This window comes from Aulonocara stuartgranti, assembly GCF_965226115.1.
Source record: "Aulonocara stuartgranti genome assembly, chromosome: 10".
NCBI lineage: Eukaryota > Metazoa > Chordata > Actinopteri > Cichliformes > Cichlidae > Aulonocara > Aulonocara stuartgranti.
Window position 1 is genome coordinate 1,524,612 of NC_138946.1, and position 22,568 is coordinate 1,547,179.

Consider the following 22,568-nt stretch of genomic DNA (forward strand, 5'->3'; position numbering starts at 1 on the left):
GCACAGCATGAAAGAGGTGGCAAAATGTTTTCTTGCACGTTTTCAGCCAATGCTGCACCACCGATTTATATGAATATCATATTTAACGCGTTATCGGTGGCTCCTTCATTGCTGAGTTCGTGATCGGACAGACTTCCTGTGTATTGTTGAATAAATATAGACAGGTTGCGATTTCATGGTTTTTTTTTAAATACATATAGATATATTACTATTTAATTATTTTCATGTGTACCAAACGGCGACGTTTGGATTTTGTTTTAGGCGCTATTTGCAGCGTCATCGTGACGTTTGACGTATGAAAGTGCGTGCTGACGCTGCGTGGGGCCGTTTTCCCTCCTCGTTGACAAAGCTGTGCGGTGGATGTTGAGCTAAAGCGCTTCCATCGCTGAACTTTCTGACTCTGTAGCTTGGTCAGTGTGGACGGAAGGCAAACAGAGAGGCGGGTGTCACATTGGTGTTAAAGGTCAGTGTCTTTTAAAACGTTTCTTTTGTCTGTCTTAGTTTTGTTTTGGTATCGTTCACTTAGCCGCAAAGCTAGCTAGCTGCTTAGCATTAGCTTGACGCAGGTAACTCGTAACAGCGATTAAACTGCTCGCCTGTAAACGTCCAGGACAACGGTGAGTTTGTAACGGGGTAATATAAACCTTTACACCGTCCTCTTCACCGGGCGACGCAGCTGTTTGGTAGCTCGGTGTGTGTCGGCTAGATTCGCTGAGCTAACTTGTTGTTAGCGGGAGCGGAAATAATGCTACATGACTTCACCTGCGGTTTGGAGCTGGTTTGGTCTGGCTCGGACTCGCCCGGTTAGGAGCCGGAATAGTACCTACTGTAAACCCGCCCAGTTTTTCCAACATTAACGTTTGTGTTTCGGATGTTTGTGACTAACCGGCGGATCAGCTCGGTTAGCCGCACGTGGAGGCGAATCGAGGTCGGCGAGAAATAAGCGATAGCGTGATAATGTGCTCACAGAAGTCATTAAAACAAGGGTAAGGGTAAACGCGTGCAGTTTCCGTCAGCTGGGGTCATTTTGTACCCGTGAAGCATTTAAAGAATTCCACCTTAAATGCTTCCTGACTGTGGATTCGTGGAGCGAGATGAAGATCAGAGGTTTGACTCATGTGTCTGTTTCCATCCCTGACAAAGAGAATAAATGAAAAACATGATATAAAACAAAACAACAAACCACAGCTGGAATCAACACCTGGCATTTCTTGTGTGTAAGAGGGTCATGAACCACAGTAAAAACAAGGTGCCAATATTGAATGAGTAAAGGTATAAAAGTCAGTGAATGTGTGATTTTCAGTGTCTCTGTAGGAGAAATGCTGTTGCATGTTCGAACATGTAGAAAGAGCTCAGAGTTAATTATCCAACACAAAGATTTGTTTTTCATCTAAAACGCATCAGAGCCGATGTGTCGTGTGTCAAATGTACTCGGAGGAGATCGAGAGCTCCAGAACACTTAACCTGCACTAAAGATGCTTTAGAACAGGAAGTGCAGTGATTTCTAATCAGGAGTGAGAGCAGTCGTTGTCCTTGTGTTCTCATCGTAACACTGTAGTCACAGGCCTAAATCACAGGATTGTGAGTACTGTTGTAATTAAATTCCTTCCCACAAACACTTGCTGAAGGGCTGTAGAGCTTTTGGTCCAAGCCTTGCAGCGGCTGAGTGTAAGTGTTGTTGTAGAGAGTAACACTGCAAATGCTGCGTCCTGCTGTTCTTCTGCCTGTAACAGCTGCTGCCTGTGCAGTTTAACAGCTGGATGGAGCTTCTGGTCTGAACCAGTGAGAGTGTAGTGTCACGGTTGGACACGCTCCTCTGTCGTCACGTCTGGGTTAAAAACAGAGCTCCGCATTTCCTCTGGTTCCGGCTCCTCCCACCATCCAAAGACGTGACACTATGAGTCATGCTCATTGGCTCTTCTAAAGTCCTCTGTGGATGTGAGGCTGAAGCCAAAGTTGTGTTTGTAAATGCGGTTTCTCAGAGCAGAAGCTGATACCGAACATTTAATTTGAGTGACGTCAGAGAAGTTTTCCTCCTGCTGTTCAGAAGGTTTTTCCTCAGCTGGGACACTAAAGTGTCTTTAAGGCATGTGTGTTACCTGCAGCAGTAAACCACACCCCCAAACAGACATACAAGCTAAACCTGAAAGATCCAGTGTGGGTTTAAGTGAAGCTGTTGCTCTCCATCAGACACCATCCACAAACACGGCAGCAGAAAACAGAAGCTGCACGTCTGCTGCTGCCTCGATCAGTTAGTCGACGGGACTGAAGATAAACGTTTGATCTAAACTGTACGGTGGTGTTTGTGTCCACAGAGACTTATGCTGTCCTGCTAGCAGGGCAAGATGTTCAACAAATCATTTGGGACTCCCTTCGGTGGCGGGGCGGGAGGATTTGGCACCTCGTCCACCTTCGGTCAGCAAAGTAAGTGAATTTCTTTTTGTACAGGAGCGTGAGCTCGATGCCTCGGGCGAGTCAGAAATGCCAAATATCCAAACTAATGTGGAAGAAATGATGAGAGCAGCACATCATTAGGATTTACACACACACACACACACACACACACACAGACAGACAGTTTTATTACGCTTCAGTTTGAATTCCTGAAGCGTAATAGAGATTCAAATTGACAAAAACAAAAGTGAAACGTCAGGAGACAGTCGATGTTTTCACTATTAGCAGACTGATCATTGCAACGCGAGGGCCCGCAATAACGCAGAGACTAAATATCTCACAGATAGAAAAACGTAGTTCCCTCTGATAGAGGTGGACATGAATCATTGTCTTCATTTTGTCTCTTTTCTCCAGACTCGGGCTTTGGGGCGGCGGGAGGCTTCGGCACGTCTGCGTTCGGGGCGACGACAAACACTGGAGGACTGTTTGGATCCACGCAGAATAAACCAGGTTTGTGTTTCATTCAGCAACAATGTTTGTGGTGCTTCAGTGTGCAGAGATGAGATTTTCCAACAACATCTGAACGCAGCTCGGCGCTGTCTCCGATGGATTCATGTGGTTTTTCAGTTTTGCTTTGTTGATGCGTGATGGGCTGCAGGACTGCAGAGAAACTGTCGGTTCAAAGCTTCCTTTCTGCTCTCGGCCTGTTCTGTACAAATCCAGTAAAATGATCCTTCAGAGGCGGCTTAGTCATGAGGGGCGTGTCTAAAGAAGGAAAGCTCGTAAGTGCTGACCTGTCCGTGTTGCTCCTTCAGGTGGGCTCTTTGGGTCCAGCACGTTCAGCCAGCCGGCAACTTCCTCCACCAGCACCGGCTTCGGTTTCGGCGCAGCGAGCGGCACCTCCACCAGCCTGTTTGGCAACACTGGCACAGGCACCACCGGCGGACTCTTCTCCCAGCAGAACAATGCTTTCGGTGCCAAGCAAGCCACCTCGTTTGGAAGTGAGAACCCTCCAAACCCTCACTCTCGTTTTCATTAAAAACGATAAATCCCTGCAGCGACGACAACGAGAAAATCAGAAACCTTAAAGAACAAAAAGCATGTTTACAGTTTTATGTAAATATGAGAAAAATGACGTTGTTGTGGATTTGAAGCAGCTGCTCCGACTCTCCATCTGTTCGGCCTGTAATGACGTGAACTCTGTCTCTTCAGGCTTCGGGACGAGCACCAGCAGCAGCGGCGGCCTCTTCGGCTCCACCAACACCACCTCAAACCCGTTCGGCGGGGCTACGTCCCTGTTTGGAGGTTCGGGGTTCTCTGCCACTCAGCAGCCGGGAACGACCGTGAAGTTCAACGTGAGTGACTATTCTTCCCCTTTAATCGTCTTTCTGCTCCTCAGACACTAAACGTCTCACTGTTTTTATGCTCTGTGTTAAATTTGTTTTCCCTTCTTCAGCCTCCGACAGGAAGTGACACAATGGTGAAGGCGGGCGTGACAACGAGCATCAATACGAAGCACCAGTGCATCACTGCCATGAAGGAGTACGAGAACAAGTCTCTGGAGGTCCGTTTTCACTCGGCGGCTCTTAAACCCAGCCACTAAAAACTCAGTTTTGTTGTTTGACGATGTTGTTTCTTCCTCTCCCTGCAGGAGTTGAGGCTGGAGGACTACCAGGCGGGCAGGAAAGGCCCAACCAACCCGATGGCCCCGGGAACCGGCAGTCTTTTCGGCCAGGCCACGGCCACGCCCAGCGCCACCACCGGCCTCTTCGGATCCTCGGCTCCCAACACCAGCTTCTCCTTCGGCCAGAACAAGAGCACCTTCGGAGGGCGTAAGTAGCTGTGATGTAGAGCCCACAAACAATAAGAAGTGTTGATGACAGCAAGTGAAGTGACGTGCGTGTCTCTGTCTGTTCAGCAACTACCGGCAGTTTTGGCGCGACCACAGGCGGCCTGTTCAGTCAGCAGACCCAGCAGCAGGCCGGCAGCCTCTTCAAGCCCTTTGGTGCGACCACCACCGCCCAGAGCACCGGCTTCTCTTTTGGAAACACCAACACGATAGGACAGGCCAACACCAGCAGCATGGTGAGATTAGCTCTGCTTCACTGTTCCTGACACATCAGGTTGAGTTTGATTGCTGCTCATTTTCACACAATTTCACTCCTGCAGCCACAAAAAGTAAAGACTTGCAGGTGGAAACCAGCAGACTCGGCTTCACTTTGATTCAGTTTCATTAGCAGCCAAAGCACACGCTGTCGTCCAGTGATGGGAATAACGGTGTTACAAGTAATGGTGTTACTTTTTTCAGTAACAAGTAATCTAACTACTTACTATTTCTATCGTTACAACGGCGTTACTGTTACTAACAAGAAAATGCAGCGCAGTCGCGTTACTGTTTTTCAAGAAACAGACGGTTGAAGCTGTGTTCAGCTGGTTCAGCATCTTATATCAGCTGCAGGGAAGTAGCTGTAAGTAATCTGGATGCTGCAGCTTTAAGCAGCTGCGCGCTCCTGCGATCACTTTCTGCCCGACGACCACTTTTTGGCACAACACCTGGAGCTCAGGGGGCAAAACAATCACATGCTGTTTGACTGAGGAAGAATAAAGTAGTCGTGGTAAGCCAATCACATGACCACTTCAAGATGACAAAGCAACACGGTGATATATACCACAGTCATGATAAACGTGTTTTTCCTCAATAGTTTCGTCACGTTTCTCTAAGGACAGCGCAGCGAGCACGCTCCGCCTATGAGCAAAATAAACAAAACAAAAACAGCCCGTTGGTGGAAAATGCACCATGTCGACCAATCAGAACATGATATGGCAACATGACATTTTGTGTGGCATCTTGTTGAATGCAGAACAGCTGATTGTTCTGTAAATGGTTTGAAATGGTTAAAAAAAAAAAAGGTCAAAGGTAAATGGCTGCAAATAACTTTGTTTGCAAAATGTGTGGATATGATTTTAAAACTGACAATTTATATTTGCATTTTAAGTTATGAAATATGATCAATAAACATGTTTGGTTGTTACAGTAGAAAAATAACTTTTTCTACTTGGATCTTATGTTTGTCTGATGTTAGATCAATTGTGTGAGTACAGTCTGTCAAAATGAAAACATGACTGTAAATTCAGACACGTGAGGCTGTGCTGAAAAGGATGAGACCAAACAAAGTAAACAGTTTTTAAAGGTGAAATGTGGAGGAAACATCAAAACTAGTCAAAAATGGCTGATTATACCCTGGACCCCAGAGGGTTAAACATTTTTTTATTTAATTTAAAGTAACGCAATAGTTACTTTACAACTAATTAATTACTTTTAGAATCTTGTAACTCAGTTACTTTTTTGAAGAAGTAACTAGTAGCTATAATGAATTACTTTTTCAAAGTAACTTGCCCAACACTGCTGTCGTCTCAGTTTGACTTTCAGCTGCCTCTGCATTGGTGCGGTGCAGCATGTTTTCTCTTGACTCTGAAGCTGTTTGAAGTCACAGTGAGGTTGTTTGGATGTTTCTTCAGGGTTTGTTTGGGAACACGGCGGCGTCTCAGTCGGGCGGCTTGTTCGGCTCAGCGCAGACCAGCACCGCCACTGGTTTCGGGACAGCCACGGGCCTGTTCGGCCAAACCAACACTGGATTTGGGAATGTCGGCACTCAGGTTGGGATCAGAGCAGACCCATTATTGTCCAGTTGTGAATTGTGTGTGTGTGTGTGTGTGTGTGTGTGTGTGTGTGTGTGTGTGTGTGTGTGTGTGTGTGTGTGTGTGTGTGTGCGCGTGCGTGCGCGCCCCCGGCGTGCAGCAGCTCCTCCCCTCATCAGATGTTTCCTCATCAAACTCTTGTTTGTGATGGCAAACAACTCTGTGTCCATACAGTTTGAAGTGAAGCACAGTCTGATTTCAGTCTGAAGGACACGGCGCTTCGTTCGTGTCCGGCCTGTGTGCGATTGTATGCTCTGCTGTTTGTGAGGACAGTTTGATATAAAGAAGCAACGACTTATTCTTTATTCTATGAAAGCAGGGAAAGGGATGGATGATCAAATGCAGCAGGACGTGTGCTGCAGAGTTTCAACCACATTTACAACTAAAGATAGAAGCTCAATAACATAGATTTTAATGTCTTTACTGGCAGAAGTTAGCAAGTCTTTTAAAAACCAACACGTTTAAGCATCATCCATGAGCAGAGCTGCTGTTACTGGTGTGGATTAACAATCTGTGAACTCTGACCTGTTAACGGTAAAATAAATCAGCGATTATGGTGTTTCATAGTGAAGTGACAGGAGGACAAAACTGTAAAAAAATAACTTATCATTTACTGATCTGTTTAAAGCTGGGTTGCAGCTCAGTGTGAGAGTCTTACCCTGCACCCTCGCTGTTAGCTTCCTCCACACTGTTAGCGCCAAACATCCCAAACCACGAGGTTAAAGCAGAGTTAACGGGTGCGCCTGTTTTCAGGAGGATGCCTTTAATGACTCGAGGACACACACGCACGTAGGAAAATATTTAGTATACACATCCAGAAATGCATACACTATTATATATTGTACATATATTTATTAGTTTCAGGTTGGCCATTCTTGTATTTTGCTCGTTTGTGTTGTTGTGTTTGCACATCTCTGTTGCTTGTGGGGCTCGCACACAAGAATTTCACTCGCATGTGCTGTGCCAGTGTGCCTGCACATGTGATGTGACAATAAAAAGTGATTTGATTTGATTTGATTTTGAACAAATATCCCAGAGCACGCGGGGAAGCGCGTGTATTTCCAGGCAGATGCTTCTTTGAGCACTCGCAGCTCTTTTGTAGTCCTGAGGCTGAGTTTAAGTTTGAGTGATAAGTTTCAGGTCCTTTACGTATCCTGTGACTTTGGCTTCTGCAGCAGAGTTTATTCGGTAACAAGACAGCCGGGTTCGGCACCACCACCACCAGTGCCCCGTCCTTCGGCACCACCACCGGCCTTTTTGGGAACAAGCCCACCCTCACACTGGGAACCGGAACCAACACCTCCACCTTCGGTAAGTCAGCTGAAAATATGTGACGATGTCAAAGTTTCTGCGCCTCCGGCTCTTCAGCTCGTCCTGTTTGATTGTCTGGCTGCAGGTTTCGGTGCAAACCCTGCTGGAGGAGGACTGTTTGGGAACAAGTCCACCACTGGAGCGCTGGGGACCGGACTGGGAACCAGCTTCGGAACAGGTAACAGACCCAGCAACAGTACCCAGTAACTGCCTTGTTGCTTTAACTAGGACACTCACCTCTGCTCAGTCAGCCAGAAAAAAACTAAACAGTCAGTTTGTCCACATCTGTGTGTCCAGCAGTCGGCCCCGGGCAGACACTGTTTGGCAACACTCAGAACAAACTGGGCACCACGCTGGGAACGATGGGAACGTTCGGAACAACTGGGTTCAACAGTGGAACGAGCACCCTGGGATTCGGAGCGACGCAGCCCGTCGGTGAGCGGCCACATGTTTTAGAGATGAGGACAGATTGATGCTGTTAAAACGTCATCATTTAGTTCGTTCATGTTTGTTTTATGCTGCTGGTAAAGATGTGACTGTTTCACGTCCCCACGGGCACACGTGAAGCGTTAACGTCTTCTCATTTCCAGCCCTCACAGATCCCAATGCAGCGGCTGCCCAGCAGGCCATGCTCCAGCAGCAGCTCAGCGTGCTGGCGTACTCACCATACGGAGACTCGCCGCTCTTCAGAAACCCGCTCTCAGACCCCAAGAAGAAGGAGGAGGTAAGGGTGGCGTAGCCGATGAGCTCCAGCTGCTCATGTACGAAGTTATTTTTAAATTGTATCGAGATCCAAAGATGAGGATTTGCTTCCAGTTTTAACTTCACGGCAAAGAAGCCGCCAAACTCGAGCTTCTGCCCCACAGTAGGCTACGTCCACACTTACCCAGACAAATTTGAAAGCTGTGTTTTCATTTGAAAACGCTCCACACTTTTCAGTCGTCTTCACAGAGTTGTGCGTCCACATCGAAATGGCCAAAAACGCTGACGTTCCAGTGTTGCGCATGCGTGAAACGTAAGAAGATTCGACCTGCCTCATTTCTGTCTGCCGCTTATTTACTTTCTGGCTCTTTGAAAGTTTTTAAATGGACTAACAATGAGGTGGAGTTGTTGCTGCGAGTAACACAAAAGTGCAAAGTTGCAAAGTGAGTGAGAATTTAAAGGATTTGAAGAAAAGCTCTCTGAAACACGTGCAGACTGATGTTGATCTTTAACAGGGCCGTCAAAACTGAGAGCAAACAAAACAACTGCTGTGTAATGCCCTCCGCTGTCTTAGTTTGTCACATGACTGCATCATATGACTAAAATGTGTCATTATTTTCGAGAAGGCTCCGGGTTTGCTGTCCACACTGCAATGCAAACACAGCGTTTTCAAATGTATTCGCTTCGGAGAGCATCTTCAAAACGCCTCAGTGTGGACGGGAGGCAAAAAGATGTATCAAACAAAAACATTAGTGGGAGTAGGGCTGCCACCAATCGTTGACTATCAAAATCGTCGACCATTAATTTAATAGTCGACGCGTCGTTTGAAGCTTTGTAAGATCCCAAAAGACGCAGGAATAAGTAGCAGGATTTAAGAGTAATAACGGACTGAAACAGAAGATGGCAGAACAGGCGTTTCCGCCCAGCACGCCGTGTAATAAATACTCACAAAGAAAACGGCGCCGTTACAACTTCTGTCTAAAAATGTAAAGTTTCATGCATCGTTAAAACACTCGACTCCAGCTACACGACGCCCAGCTGGAAACACTTCGGGCAAGTCGAGCTGCCCGAGATTCACAGAATTTACAGAAAATGTTACATTTTTGTGAATTATATCGTTATCGGACGATAGAAGTCTTATATCGGGAAATGAGATTTTGGTCATATCGCACAGCCCTAGTTGATGCCTATTTTAATTAACTCTTCCTGTCTATTAGTGCCTCCCTTCTGTCTGTGCTAGTGTCCGATCTGTACTTAAAATGACTTGTGTTGTTTCTCTGTATTACTGTGAAGCACTTTGGTGAGCCTTCAGGTTTTTACACGTGCTATATAAATAAAACTGTATTGTATACCATATTTTTTGCACTATAAGGTAGGGCTGTGCTGTTCTAACGTTTGAGTCTAAGGTTTATTTTTTAGCACCTGACGGCCCTTTTTTGCTTCTCCTCTGTAAACTCTCTGCATCCTCTTTCACGTGATTCAGTTTATTTTGAAAAGTCTCAACAGGATCTTGAGCTTTATTGTGAAAGGTTTATGTGGAACATAAACAAGTGGACATGCGATGCTGTTACAGTTGTTGTTGCTAACGACAACGCATAAAAACAGGCGCTTGTCCGTCCGTAGTGTGGTTATATTAAATATAAGAGAAAGAGAGAACTTTAAGAAATGAATATAGCCACTACAGTGACATCAGAACCATGAAAAAATATTGCTGTGAACAGTTTATTTTGTGACACCACAAAACAAACGATAGCGTAAAATGAAACGATAGATGTTTTTATATCGTCATCCGATATATATGGTTATATGAACAGCCCTACTATAAGGCGCACTTAAAATCCTTTAATTTTCTCAGAAGTCGACAGTGTGCCTTATGTATGAATTCTGGTTGTGCTTACTGACCTTGAACCGATTTTATGTGGTACATGGTGCACAGCAATCAGTCAAACTGTTTTAGTACAACTTTGCTAAGCTACGAAGCCGCGCCACTTGATGGATTGTCGGAGCATTAGGGCTACCGTAGTCAGGAGCCTCGCTGAGGAATCTGGGTCCTAAACTCCGTTTACTTCTGGTCCCAAAGTCAAACGAACACTGCAGCATCACTAAGAGTTAAAAACTGTCTAAATTCTTTCATCTTTGACAAAATGATCAGCGTTCTGCTCCACCAGGTGTAACATCCAGGCATCCATGAAAACCGAATTTATTACATTTAACAGAGTTAGAAGTTAGCAGGAAGTTAGCTCGCTAGTTTCCACCTAAACATGATATAGCATGTTCTGACTGAGATTTATGAAAAATTCAAACGTACAGCTCTGCTATCACTTCCAACATAAATGAAGACAGAAAACTAAACAGCAGTGACGTTTGTAGGGTTACTGAAGTTGGGCTAGCTGGTATATAATGATGTGCTACGTGACCGCTAGCGACACAGCTATGTTAGCATAATATAAATACGCTAACTTTTTTCCACTGGATAAAAGTTAACGTGAGGGTTCCCGATGGTCAGGGACAAATGCAGTCGCATGGCAGGATGCTGTAAACGGACCAAACTTCAGCCAGGAGAACAACTGAGATCATCCATGATGACACCATCAACTTGTTATTGTGGTATAGTAAAAATCTCGGTTTAGTTTATACCGCCCACCCCTAGTTTCTTTTGCTGCCGTCACGGCGGTTTCACTTCCTCGCTGTCGGTACCTCGTCTAAACAAACCATTGGGAGGCTCCGCCCCTCACAGGTGACGGGAACGTAGAATTTATTACATAAAGTAATACAAAGCTGTGAGGTAAATTGAAATCTGCATCTCTTCTTTGTTCTGACAGCGCCTGAAACCGACCAATCCGACGGCTCAGAAGGCTCTGACCACGCCCACTCACTACAAGCTGACTCCGCGTCCTGCGACCAGGGTGCGGCCCAAAGCGCTGACGTCTTCCGGAGCCTCCAAGTCGCAGCTTTTTGACGGCCTGGATGACGACGAGCCGTCGCTCACCAACGGAGCCTTCGTGCCGAGGTACACCTCCGCTCGCCACGCAGCGGCAAAGTTAAATATGACTGTGCGCATGCCGACAGGTAACGCTGTCCGTTTCCTCCACAGGAAGAGCATCAAGAAGCTCGTGCTGAAGAACCTGAACAACAGTCAGTACAGCAGTCCTCTGAACAAGGAGAGCGACGACCTTGCCTCGCCGTCAGAGTACCCACAGAACGGACACAGGTCTCGCCACGTTCCTATTGGCTGTCACGTCTCTGAGAGTCAAGTGTAACATGACCGTAGAAACTGCAGCGCTGATTTAGGCGTGAGCCACTTTGACGTTTCTTTTCTCTCTCCTCCCCTCGCCATGTTCTCCTATTTGCAGCCACGTGGAGGAGGAAGAGGAGCAGCTGAGGAGGGTGGCGGGCCCCGGCAGGCGGGCCGACGACGACCCGGAGGTCACCCAGTTCTACGTCAACCCCATCGCCAAGCCAATCCCACAGGGCCGCGCCCACGCCAGCCTGCAGGACACCATCAGCGACCTGAACATGCACAAAGGCTCGAGGAACGGCCTCGAGGTCAGAACCAGAACAAACATCACCGCCTCCCCAAGCGTGTCGTCGCTAGCAGAGAACGAGCGCCACAATAACGTAGTTACGATATCGGACGATGAACTAGCAGCTGTGAGATTTAACCACGAACACGAAACTAACCGCCGATTTAAGTTGAGCTGCAGAATCAGCGGCACAAATAAATCAGTGTTCGAGTCCCGAACATCAGCTGAACAAATTAGAAACATTAATCCCGTTTTGCAGCTCCTCGTTTTCTTCACTGCTTCTGAACTTTTACATTTTGCTGCCACCTAGTGGCCCGAGGCGGCACAGCACGCTAGAATCACAGCTAATTCTGAGCTTTTTGTTTTTTCAGCTGAGCAACGATGACGTGTCTGCGTCCTTCGGCGAGGAGTCTCTGCAGGAGGAGCGAGAGGAGGAGCAGCAGCTGTCCCAGCAGTCTCCGCACCCTGCAGGTAACTGAGCGTGCTCGCTGATTTCCGCTTCCGTCCGCATTTCCTTCGCTGGACGGTAAAAGACGCGCGTTTGCTTTCCTGTTTTCAGGCATCGTTCTGAATCGTGTGGGCTATTACACCATCCCCTCCATGGACGAGCTCGCCGACATGGTGGACGAAAACGGGGAGTGCATCGTGGAGAACTTCACCATCGGCAGGAAAGGTACCGCCTGCGCACGTGTGATGTCATACTTCAGTCGCACGCTAACAGGTTTGAGCTGAAGTCGGCTCTGATTGGACAGCTGTCTCACCGCTCTTCACCGATCTGCTTTTCCAGGTTACGGCTCCATCTTCTTCCCCGGCGAGGTGAACGTGTCGGGACTGAACCTGGACGAAATCGTCCACTTCAGACGCAAAGAGGTCATCGTGTACCCGGACGACAAGAGCAAGCCGCCGGAGGGGGAGGGGCTTAACAGGTGAGCGACAGGAGATGACGGGAAACCTTACAAACCAAAACGAACATCTCAAAGGAAAAAAGATTTCAGTTTAAAAACAAGCTAACTTACAGGATTCGTTCACCTCATTTTTCTAAAACTAAGGACGGCGCTCGCTGCTGGCCAGCGAGAAGAAAAATCCACCCTTCCCTATTGGTGGAAGAATTTAGCGTATCGACCAATCACAAAATGATATGGCAACATGTGACATCTGGTTGTTTAGGAAGAGGAGGAAGTTTAGGGGACAGAGTTTTGAGATGTGTTGTTCAGCGTGTGAATGTGTAGTTAGTGTTTTGTTGTGTACTTATTGTTTCGACGTGCACAACAAAGCAGTCGGCAGCACCGCACTCTGAGGCGACTGCTGAATGTCACCGTTCTGCCAAAACACCACCGAAGGCAGATTATGATGTAAACACTGCCTCCAGGTGGGAAACAGGAAGTGATGTGCTCTTCTGTCCTGTGACGCTTTCATGGAGTGGCACAAATCACGTGTGTGGCAGAACACGGAGTTGTTCTATAAATAGGTTTAAATGGTTAAAACACTTAAACTGCATTTTTAGATGAATGGATTTATGGAACTTGTTTGCATTTCAAGTCGAAACCATGAAAATGGTTTGTTAAACATGTTTGTGGTTGTTAGAGTAAATATTACTTTTTCCTACTTGGATTTTATGTTAATGTTAAAATGAAAAATGATACCAAAGGAAGCGAACAGTTCAACAGTAGTCGAAAACGTGCGATCATACCCTCGACCCCAGAGGGTTAATCAACCTGTGGCGTTCTGCCTCTGCTTCCTGTCCTGATGTGGATCTGTGTTTTCGCAGGCGCGCGGAGGTGACTCTGGACGGCGTTTGGCCGAACGACAAGACGGCCTGCACCCAGATCAGGAGCCCCGAGCGTCTGAGCGACATGAACTACGAGGGCCGGCTGGAGAAGGCGTCGCGCAAGCAGGGAGCTCGCTTCCTGGAGTACCGCCCTGAGACCGGGTCCTGGGTGTTCGAGGTCAGTTTCAGATTAAAGCACGCTCGCTGCCCGCTGCTGTGGAGCGACACCTGTTGATCTGATGAACGTCAGCACCGTCCTCGTTCGTTGATGTTTGAATGTTTTCAGCAGGTTCAGATCCACAACACTTAGATAAAAATGATGGAGTCACTTCTGTTTGTGTGGTTCTCAGGTGTATTTGACTCCTCCCCCTCTTTATTCCTCAGGTGGCGCACTTCTCCAAGTACGGCCTGCAGGACTCGGACGAAGACGAGGACGTCCCGCCGAAAGCCGAAGCCAAGAAGCTGAAGACGCTCCCTCCCTCCCGGCTGCAGCAGCAACAGCTTCCCCCCTCTCAGCAGCAGGTGGCGCCACAGGCTCAGGTAGAGCAGCCCGCGCCCTCCCACACTCACCCTCCTCCTCCTCACTGATGCCACTGATTAAAGGAGCGCTTCACCCAATGGCGTGCTTGCAGGTCGATTTTAACCAGACGTTTTCTGTCTTTTGTTTTTTCTTTTTAAAGTTTGAAACTTTTTGATTTTGATCATTTTCACTCGGAGCAGCTGTGCAGCGTCAGCGCTCTGCCTGATGTGGAACCAGTTCCACCAGTGGCTCTATAAAGTCACCACTGATTCGTGGATGCAGATTACACATGACCCTGATCTCGCATATTAATCATTTGGGAAATGTTGGACAAAGGCAGAACTGGCTCCACGGCGCCGCTGCGAGCGTGTGACGCTTTAAATCCTTTTACTGTCAGACGTTTATGAGTGAAGGAGTTGTGTGACATAAAGGTCAAAGGTCAGGAACAGAGCGCTCAATAAGGAGCCGACTTTGAGCTGCTGTAATGAAGTCTGAGAATAACGAGACGCATTCAGGAGTTTTACAGGATTAACGAAGGAAGTTCAGCGTTAACGATGACAGAAGGGCGAAGAATGTCGAGACAGAATCCAAAATATTTATATTCAAAGCAAAAAACTCACTTTTTTCTTTTACCAATAAACTGAGAAACAAGAACAGACACATCTCTTCATGTTCGGCGAGCGCTGCGCTAGTCCGAGCGGTTTCCAGAACTAAAGATCGCAGGCGCTCGATTCTCCGAGAGTCAGAAACAGACGACAGGCTTATCACCTGTGAGAGGGTCGCGAGGTGAAAGGTCGGGTCAGCCTTACAACCAGAAGCCGTGAAGTAGAAGAAAAAAAAAAGGGCGTTTCAGGGTCAGAGTTCTTCGGAGGATTTAAAGTTGTCAGTTTTCTTTGTGGCAGCGCCCGGGCGTCCAATCGCCTCTCACTCATCTACGCAAACGTTTTGCTGTTTTGTGTTCTTGTGATGTTTAGACGCTGACAGACTGTTTGATCTTTGTAAACAAACTCAGTTTATATCATGAGGGAGATTTTTATAGAAACCTGATTTAAATTGTGACAAAATGTAACATTTCCTCGTTGAAATGAATGAAAACAAATAAAGTTAATGAAGACATTTGAACTTTGGTCTGTAAACTTTGTGTGAAGATGGTCGTTACTCCAGAGAGAAGCTCAGCTCTGATTGGCTGATAAAGAGGAGAACCCGCCTGTTTTATTCCCGCCTGGTTTGACAAAAATGTTTTTTGGGCTGTTTGTCGGTGAGCGCTCGGCTCGATTCAGAGATGGTTTTATTTTTACTCATCTGAACGTCTGAGGTTGGAACACGACCGAACACGGCACAAGAAGAGACGTTCAAACGTTTTGTCCAGGATCCGACATGAAGCTGTGTTAAAGTAACAAAACCACAGGTAACACATAGAGGCGGGGCCATCAGGTGGCACGATCTCTGAACTCCGCCCACATCGTCTATAAAGAGCACGCTCTGTAAACTCTGAATATGAAAACTCTTAGAAACAGCAAAATCACTGCCATGTCTGTTTGCCTTTAGGCCATCGCCATCATGGAGCACCAGGGCGGCGCCATCGAGCTCGACAGCGACATGGCTGACATCACCCAGAGCTTCCCGACAGAGAGCATGCTGGGAGGAGAGGAAGACTGCGACCTGCTGGCGTGCGAGACGGACATGACGATCTCCAAGCTCGGCGGTCTGGCCTCCTCAGAGCTCGACGGCGTATCTGCATCCGGCCACATAGCCTCTACACTGGGGATCAACCCACACACGCTCCAGGTACAGCTATGAGCTCCGCCCACAGGAAGTGCATCACAGGGCCTGTTGTTTTTTTTTTATTTTAAAGACCAAATGGTGAATAATGTATTATAACATTATCATACATAATGTTATATGAATGCAGTCCATGAATGTGTGACTGGCAGGAAATGGTTTTGGAGTCACGTGGCGATCCGCTCTGACCTCCTTTAGCAAACATGTTTAAACATGTTTCAGAGACGTGAGGATGCATCAGGGGGTTACCGAGGCAACCAGAGCCTTTTACTTCACTCTGCCGTTTGTCTGTTCAGTAAAATTGTCTCGTCTTCAGATCATGAAGGCGTCTCTGTTTGCTGAGGACGACGATGACAGCGACATGTTCCACGATCACGCGGCGATGAAGGTTTCCACGGACGTCTCGTCTCCTCGCCTCGTCCTGCCGGCCGCTCAGGGCCGACCCTCTGGTATGAAACGCTCGCTCCCTCACACGATGTTTCTCATCAGTCTGTTAACAGGCTTCAGTAAAAATGGCGGCGACGTAATCAAACTTCTGTCTCTCTGCAGTCGGCGGTCTCCTTCAGGCTCGATTCACCTCGGGCCTCTCTCAGCTGTCAGACTCTCCCCGCCCTCTCCTTCCTCCATCACGGCCGTCTCCAGCCAGCGTTGAAGCCCCCCGCTCTCTGCAGTGGGCGGGGCCTGGCCCGTCCCCCTTCACGCTGCCCTCCCGGACTCCGGAGCCTTCATTTAGGACGGTTGGCGTTCGGCGGCTCGGCGGCCCCGTCCCCCTCAAAGAGTCGATCACTCACGGGAAGGTTGGTGCTCAGGAGGTCGGCGTTTCCTCTGAAAACACCTCGAGTGCTCAAAGTGACGGTCACATGTCACTGAGTCCTGTTAACGCTTAGAAATCCAGTTTAGAGGTCAGAGGTCAGAGTCTGTAAAGCATCATCTTCATGTGAACGGCAGGTTCTCCGAGAGGAGACAAGTTCTCCCCCTAAGCTCAAAGTCGGGCCGCTGTTTTTCAGGGAGGTTTACTCATGGACACCGGGCTGTTCGCCGTGCGCTCCTTCCGGGTCGGGTGGGGTCCCGGCTGGACGCTCGCACACTGCGGCAGCCGGCTGAGCTCGCCAACGTCCAAGCAGTTCGAGCACCAAGAACTGACGGCAAAGACTGACTTCAGCTTCCTGCCGAAACCTGCCAGGAGCAAACCGTAAGAGCCACGAACACGCCGCACGCCAACACATCAGCCAGGCTGCGTCTATAGTTACCATGACAACATGGCTCCATTATGTGAGGTGAACCGTACAGGCACATTTTCATCTGCCTGTACGGTTCACCTTGATGTAATGTGCCGTCGATCTTAAATGGTTTTACTTCCACGGCGCGCCCCTCCTCCTCGCCGGCGAGGAGGAGCGGCGCGCCCTCCACAGATCAGCTCCATTAAACTGCTTGATTTGGTTCTGCAGACTCACAGAAAGCCCCTACAAGGTAGTGGTGGAGCAGGTGGTGGGTCTGGAGCCTCCCAGAGGGAAAACCATTGAAGAAGAGGAAGATGAAGCGAGCCAGGCGGTGCTGCAGCGCCCCCTGGAGATCTGCCTGAAGCACAGCATCGTGGAGGTCCCCGACAGCTCCGCTTGCCCTGTGGTGCGACCACAGCCCGGCGTGGCGGCGCTGCACGAGTATGCCGAGTGGATCGCCGAGCTGAAAGACAGACGAGGCGACACTGAGCGTAAGTGATGACATCACAGCCGAAAGATGACGCGTTGGTGTTGGCGCCGGTTTAAACGCTCTCTCTGCTGCAGCGCTGCTGGGGTACTGGGCCGAGGTCTGGACTCTGTGTGCGGCGCTGTGGGGCCGGCTGGGCCCCTCGGATCAGGAGGCCGAGGTGCTCAGCGAGTACGAGCAGCAGCTGGAGAGGAGGCGGAGCTTCTCGGCCTGGCTGTCCCGCGGTGCCTCCCACAGGGTGGAGGAGGAGGTGGCTTTGGCCGGGAAAGGTCACCATGTCGACGCGGTTTTCAGCTACCTGACGGGAAACCGCATCAGCGAGGCGTGCCGACTCGCCCAGAAGGAAGGTGAGGTTCACTCGCTCAAACAGGAAGTAGCAGCGATGAGTGTTGAATGTGGCGCTCAGTAGACACGGCGACACGTTTTCCAGTCTGTAATGAAACCTCCGACTGAACTGTTTGTCCGTCCAGGAGACCACCGTCTGTCCCTGCTGCTGTCTCAGGCCGTGGGCTCGCAGTACTGCAGGGACCTTCTCGCCCTTCAGCTCGCCGATTGGCACCGCATGCAGACCGACTGCTACCTGCCCGAGGAGCGACTCCGCATCTTCGCTCTGCTCGCCGGGAAACCAGTATGACGCCATGACCAGAGTCTATAAAGCTAATGTCACACATGCAGTATCTTCTTCTGTGGTGTTAGAGGTCGTCAGCTAACGACCCGAATTAGTTCCACCTTCTGCTGGTTTTGGCGCATCACGTCCTACCAGGAAAGAATCAACAGCGTGTAAAACAAGAAATATTTTCACGAGCTTCTCTCGTGGTTATTGTTCAGTGACTTCAGTCGTTGCATCCATGTTAATAATGCTTGTAAATCATAAAGCTGAAATCAGGGCTGCTGCCTGCAGAGATCTGCACAACCTCCACTCAGTCTTCAGCTGTGGTTGGATGCTGACGGTGTTCTCTGCAGGTGTGGCAGTCCACCGACTCTTTGGTGAACGTGTGCGCCGAGCTGGACTGGAAGCGCTGCGTGGCCGTCCACCTCTGGTTCATGCTGCCCCCGACTGCCTCTGTGGCCGACGCCCTCGCCAGATACGAAGCCGCCTTTCAGGTGAGCCGCCGCTGATTTTCTTTGACTTCATTTCTGACTGTCGAGCGTTCAGGTTACATTTACACTCGTAAAGCTTCGTCTTGTGTTCAGCAGAGGGCGGCGTGTGCGGCGTGACGGGTGTAGCTAGTGACCTGCTTGTGTTCGTGCTGATCGGTGATCGTTGTTTCTGTCCTGCAGGGCTTGTGTGAGGCGGGGAAGTACGCCTGTGCACCCCTGCCTCCATACCTGGAGGCGGAGCAGCCAGATCTGGAGGAGGCGTCCAAACGGCCGCTGTACGACCTCTGCTTCCACCTGCTCAAACTCTACAGCGACAGGTAACCAGGCTTCAGCCGCTGGTTGGGTAAAACGTGCAGAGCGCTACTTTAACGCTTCTCCTGTCGCCCTGCAGACACTACGGCCTGCAGCAGCTGCTGGAGCCTCTCGCCGTCACCTGGGAGCGCCTGGACTACCGCCTGAGCTGGCACCTGTGGGGCGTCCTGCAGGCGCTGCACTACACCCACCTGAGCGCCCCACGGCAGGGCCTCCTCCACGCCAGCTACGCCGCGCAGCTGGAGAGCGCCGGCCTGTGGCACATGGCCGTCTTCATCCTGCTGCACATCCCCGAGCACGCGTACGTTCACCACGCCGCCAGCAGCTATGGCGTTTCTACAGCAGCTCGGCTCTGAGCCAAACAGGGCTCAGGTTGCTTTACGACTCGGAGCTTTGAATCCTCGAGTCTCATGGAAACAGCTGACGGCTCTCAGCTGTAGGCGTGTTGGCTCGGTGATCTTCAGTAACAGTCGAGTTGAACGTGATCGTTGCGCTCCGGCCCACTTTGTTCTGAAGGCCGTCCTCACTTTAGATCTCAGCTTGTTGTTTCCTGTCTGATCTTCTTCTCTGCGTCTTCAGTCAGAGGGAGCGAGCTGTGAGGGAGATGCTGGCGCTGCACTGCCCCCTGCAGGAGACGGAGGACTCGGTCCGCAGGGAGCGCTTCCTGACTGAGCAGCTGCTGATCCCGGAGCGGTGGATCCACGAGGCCAAGGCCACCCGAGCCCACCGCGACGGCGACAGACACCAGCAGGCCCTGCACCTGTACCGAGCCCGATACTGGAACCAGTGCCACCGCCTGCTGATCCAGCACCTGGCCTCAGGTAGACCCGCCTGTTTGCACACGCGGTCTGAACCACGTCCTGCAGAAGAGTCAAAAACTTCGGACTCCTCTGATCTGAATAATTAGCATCATTACATGGTTACGTTAGAGAGAATTAAAGTTGGTTCAAAAACACGATGAGCCAACAAGTGCTGAGGCGCTCGAGTCCACACATCACGCTATGTTTCATGTGTGAGATCAGTTTGCTGAATCTCGCTCTCTCTCCCCCTCTCAGACTGCATCATCAACGATAACCACGACTACCTCCTGGAGTTCCTGGAGGGTCTGGCGCTCCCCGAGCACTGCGCCACCATCCAGGACTGGGACACAGCAGGGGGGGTTTACCTCGACTACATCAGAGTCATAAAGACTCTGCAGGACATCCAGCAGGTACCAAACACCTCTGAGTGTTTCTGATGCTCAGCTCGATGAGGGCGTCTGTTCTTTCAAAGTAAAAGTACTTCATTATGATGCTTATTGAAGTAGAAGCACAAACTTACTGTAAGTGTAAAAGTAGTGATGCAGTAGTTATAGAAACACGTTTTCAGCTCAGGTTTTTCTTTTCCTCACATCTCTGGCGTCTGCGGTGTTCACACGAGGCGATGTGATCGCAGCTCGAGCTCATTTCTGGTCGTCTGCATTAGAGCGATGAACACGAGCAGCATCGAGTCTCTGCTTCACGCAGCACGCCGTGGTTTCATCCAACAGTGTTTGGAGGATCTGGAGTAAATCTGAAAGCAGGGCTGTAAAATGCTGTGAAATGTTGTAAAATGCTGTAAAGTCTTCACGTGTTTTTGTAACTGTTTCGTCCTCACGCCGAGTTTGATCTCGTGTTTCCGTCCTCGCTGTCAGATGGAAAACGCCGGCTACGAGCTGGAGCGTCTCTACACCGATGTGACGTCTCTCTGCAGCAGGATCGAGCTCCTGCCCTGCCGCACCGCTAAAGACCGCCTCGCCCAATCAGGTAAGAGAACAACTGCATCTTTGTCCTGATTGGCTGATGTCAGATGGAGGGGAGGAGTGTGTGACTGAAACTGTCCAGGCGCGCAGTAGCTGACACACGCACACCTCTCTAACAGAAACGAGCAGTTTAAAGTCTGAACAGCTTCCGCAGCCACATCAGGTGATCTAACAAAGCCCCGCCCCCTGGTCCCCTCCCTTTCTGCAGAAATGGCGAAGCGCGTGGCGAACATCCTGCGTGCGGTGCTGAGCCTGCAGCAGGGCGATACGGCCGACTCCCTCAGCATCCCGCTCGCCCAGCTGGCGCCGCACATCAGCCGCCTGCCGATGCCCGAGGACTACACGCTGGAGGAGCTGCGAGGCCTCACGCAGTCGTACCTGCGACAGCTCATCGTCAGCCAATGAGAGCGCAGAGCGGGACGAGAAGCTTCGGCTGCTCAAACGCCTCGAAACTGACACCATAAAAGATGAGGCGAGCCGTGTGTGACCTTTAACCCCACGTCTGTCAGTCTTTTAGCTTGTGCTCAGATTTAAAACCAAACAGGAAGTGACACGAGATTTGCAGCGACATCAAGGAAGCAGTCAGAGAAAAAAGGTTCAAATACTTCCTGAGTGATCATCAGAATTTATTCTTCCTCACTTTATCTTCAATGAAATAAAACGAGCTCAAACGTGATGAAGGGCTGCTGCAGGTTTGACCCGCCCACCAGAGGCCGCTCCACCGCTGACGTTCCTCTGCAGGAGCCTCAGGCTGAGGCTGGAGATGATTTTTCCCATCAAACACCTTCAGTTTAATCGTTCGGGATATTTGTTCTTTTGCATTCTTTCATTAGCTTCTCCTGAAACATCAGGATCATTTGATCCGACTCAAACCTGCTGACTTAAAGCTGACGAGTAAATATTAATAAACAGGAAACTGGGGGAAGAAACGGGAGCAGTTCAGAGTAAACAAAGCTCAATCTTTAACTTCCAGAAACGCTCCCCGCTGACAGCAGTCTCCTCCTCTTTGTGTTGGACTCGACTCGTTTGACCTCTGACCTTCAGAGAGCGGGTCGACGTGGTGTTTCCCCCTCGGTGGGTTTAGAAGCGGCTGTCTGTGTGTGATCACAGAGCAGGCGGCGGTGGATGTGTAAAATGTTGACGCTCTATTTTTGTAGGTGTGTTCCTGTGTGGATGTAACTCAGATCGTTAGTGTCGCAGCTTTAAAGTCAAGAGTTTCCTCCCAAAGCGAGCCGCCGGCCCAAGGTTTCACTGTAATTATATAAATATTGTATATTTTTGGAAATCAAACGGGAACATCAGGTCGTTTTTATCCCTCGATTATTATCAGATCGGATGCAAAGTCTTTGGAAGTGAAACTCTGCTTACTCATTTATTTTTCTGTTGTAGATGAACGCCAACAATGTTTTTGGGTTTTTGTTTTTCAAAGTGAAATCGGTTGGACTGTTTGAAACTGTCGTTCACTCAGCGATGCTGCAGTGTGTGTGTGTGTGTGTGTGTGTGTCTGCTTGTTTTCCTCATGTTTGATATTTTTAATAAAGTCAAGTAGAAATAAACAGGTTGTTTCACATTATTAATGTTTTTTGAGCTCGGGATCAACTAAAGCTAGCTGGGAATAAACGTCGTAACAAACCTAGCTTAAAAAACAAACCCAGCAGACACACGAGGTCATGAGTGAAGCAGTTTCACCTGCACAGGTCAGAAACAGACATTAAAGCCACAGCAGAACCAGAGTTGTGGGTTTAATGCCCGTCACGAGCGTGTCCCCGTCACGAGCGTGTCCCCGTCACGAGCGTGTCCCCGTCACGAGCGTGTCCCCGTCACGAGCGTGTCCCCGTCACGAGCGTGTCCCCGTCACGAGCGTGTCCCCGTCAGACTGACGTCCTCCGTGGAACCTGAACTCGCCACAGAGCTCGTTCTTTATTGGTCTCTGTGAGGAGCACAGTTTGTCCTGAGCTTGCGTGTGGT

At 49.4% G+C, this 22,568-nt stretch overlaps 1 protein-coding gene across 4 annotated transcripts; it reads left to right on the forward strand.

Annotated features, from left to right (window-relative positions):
* Positions 1 to 295: 295 nt before the first annotated feature.
* On the forward strand, positions 296 to 22,156 carry nup98 (nucleoporin 98 and 96 precursor). 4 transcript variants are annotated; one of them, XM_082549708.1, is made up of 35 exons: positions 296 to 463; positions 2,316 to 2,424; positions 2,809 to 2,904; positions 3,210 to 3,395; positions 3,607 to 3,749; positions 3,851 to 3,958; positions 4,046 to 4,226; positions 4,313 to 4,479; positions 5,914 to 6,051; positions 7,269 to 7,404; positions 7,490 to 7,582; positions 7,702 to 7,839; positions 7,995 to 8,128; positions 10,929 to 11,116; positions 11,201 to 11,317; positions 11,460 to 11,652; positions 12,002 to 12,101; positions 12,190 to 12,303; positions 12,418 to 12,556; positions 13,399 to 13,576; positions 13,783 to 13,938; positions 15,467 to 15,706; positions 16,017 to 16,149; positions 16,250 to 16,497; positions 16,708 to 16,892; positions 17,149 to 17,411; positions 17,485 to 17,754; positions 17,878 to 18,035; positions 18,371 to 18,511; positions 18,689 to 18,825; positions 18,900 to 19,121; positions 19,400 to 19,641; positions 19,876 to 20,030; positions 20,493 to 20,604; positions 20,809 to 22,156. In XM_082549708.1, the coding sequence occupies exons 2-35, from the start codon at positions 2,346 to 2,348 to the stop codon at positions 21,003 to 21,005; spliced, it is 5,487 nt and encodes a 1,828-aa protein (XP_082405834.1). In that variant the 5' UTR covers positions 296 to 463; positions 2,316 to 2,345; the 3' UTR covers positions 21,006 to 22,156. The 4 variants fall into 4 exon arrangements, with proteins under 4 accessions (XP_082405834.1, XP_082405835.1, XP_082405836.1 ...); XM_082549709.1 differs by having other exon boundaries at positions 7,705 to 7,839; XM_082549710.1 differs by having other exon boundaries at positions 7,272 to 7,404.
* Positions 22,157 to 22,568: the final 412 nt, after the last annotated feature.

What these genes read in the sequence shown, in the direction of transcription:
- nup98 (XM_082549708.1), top strand. Translation starts at nt 2,346, where the DNA reads ATGTTCAACAAATCATTTGGGACTCCCTTCGGTGGCGGGGCGGGAGGA. An exon ending in TTGGGAATGTCGGCACTCAG is followed by an intron (nt 6,052 to 7,268) that starts GTTGGGATCAGA and finishes TGGCTTCTGCAG; the next exon opens with CAGAGTTTATTCGGTAACAA. An exon ending in CCGACTCGCCCAGAAGGAAG is followed by an intron (nt 17,755 to 17,877) that starts GTGAGGTTCACT and finishes TTGTCCGTCCAG; the next exon opens with GAGACCACCGTCTGTCCCTG.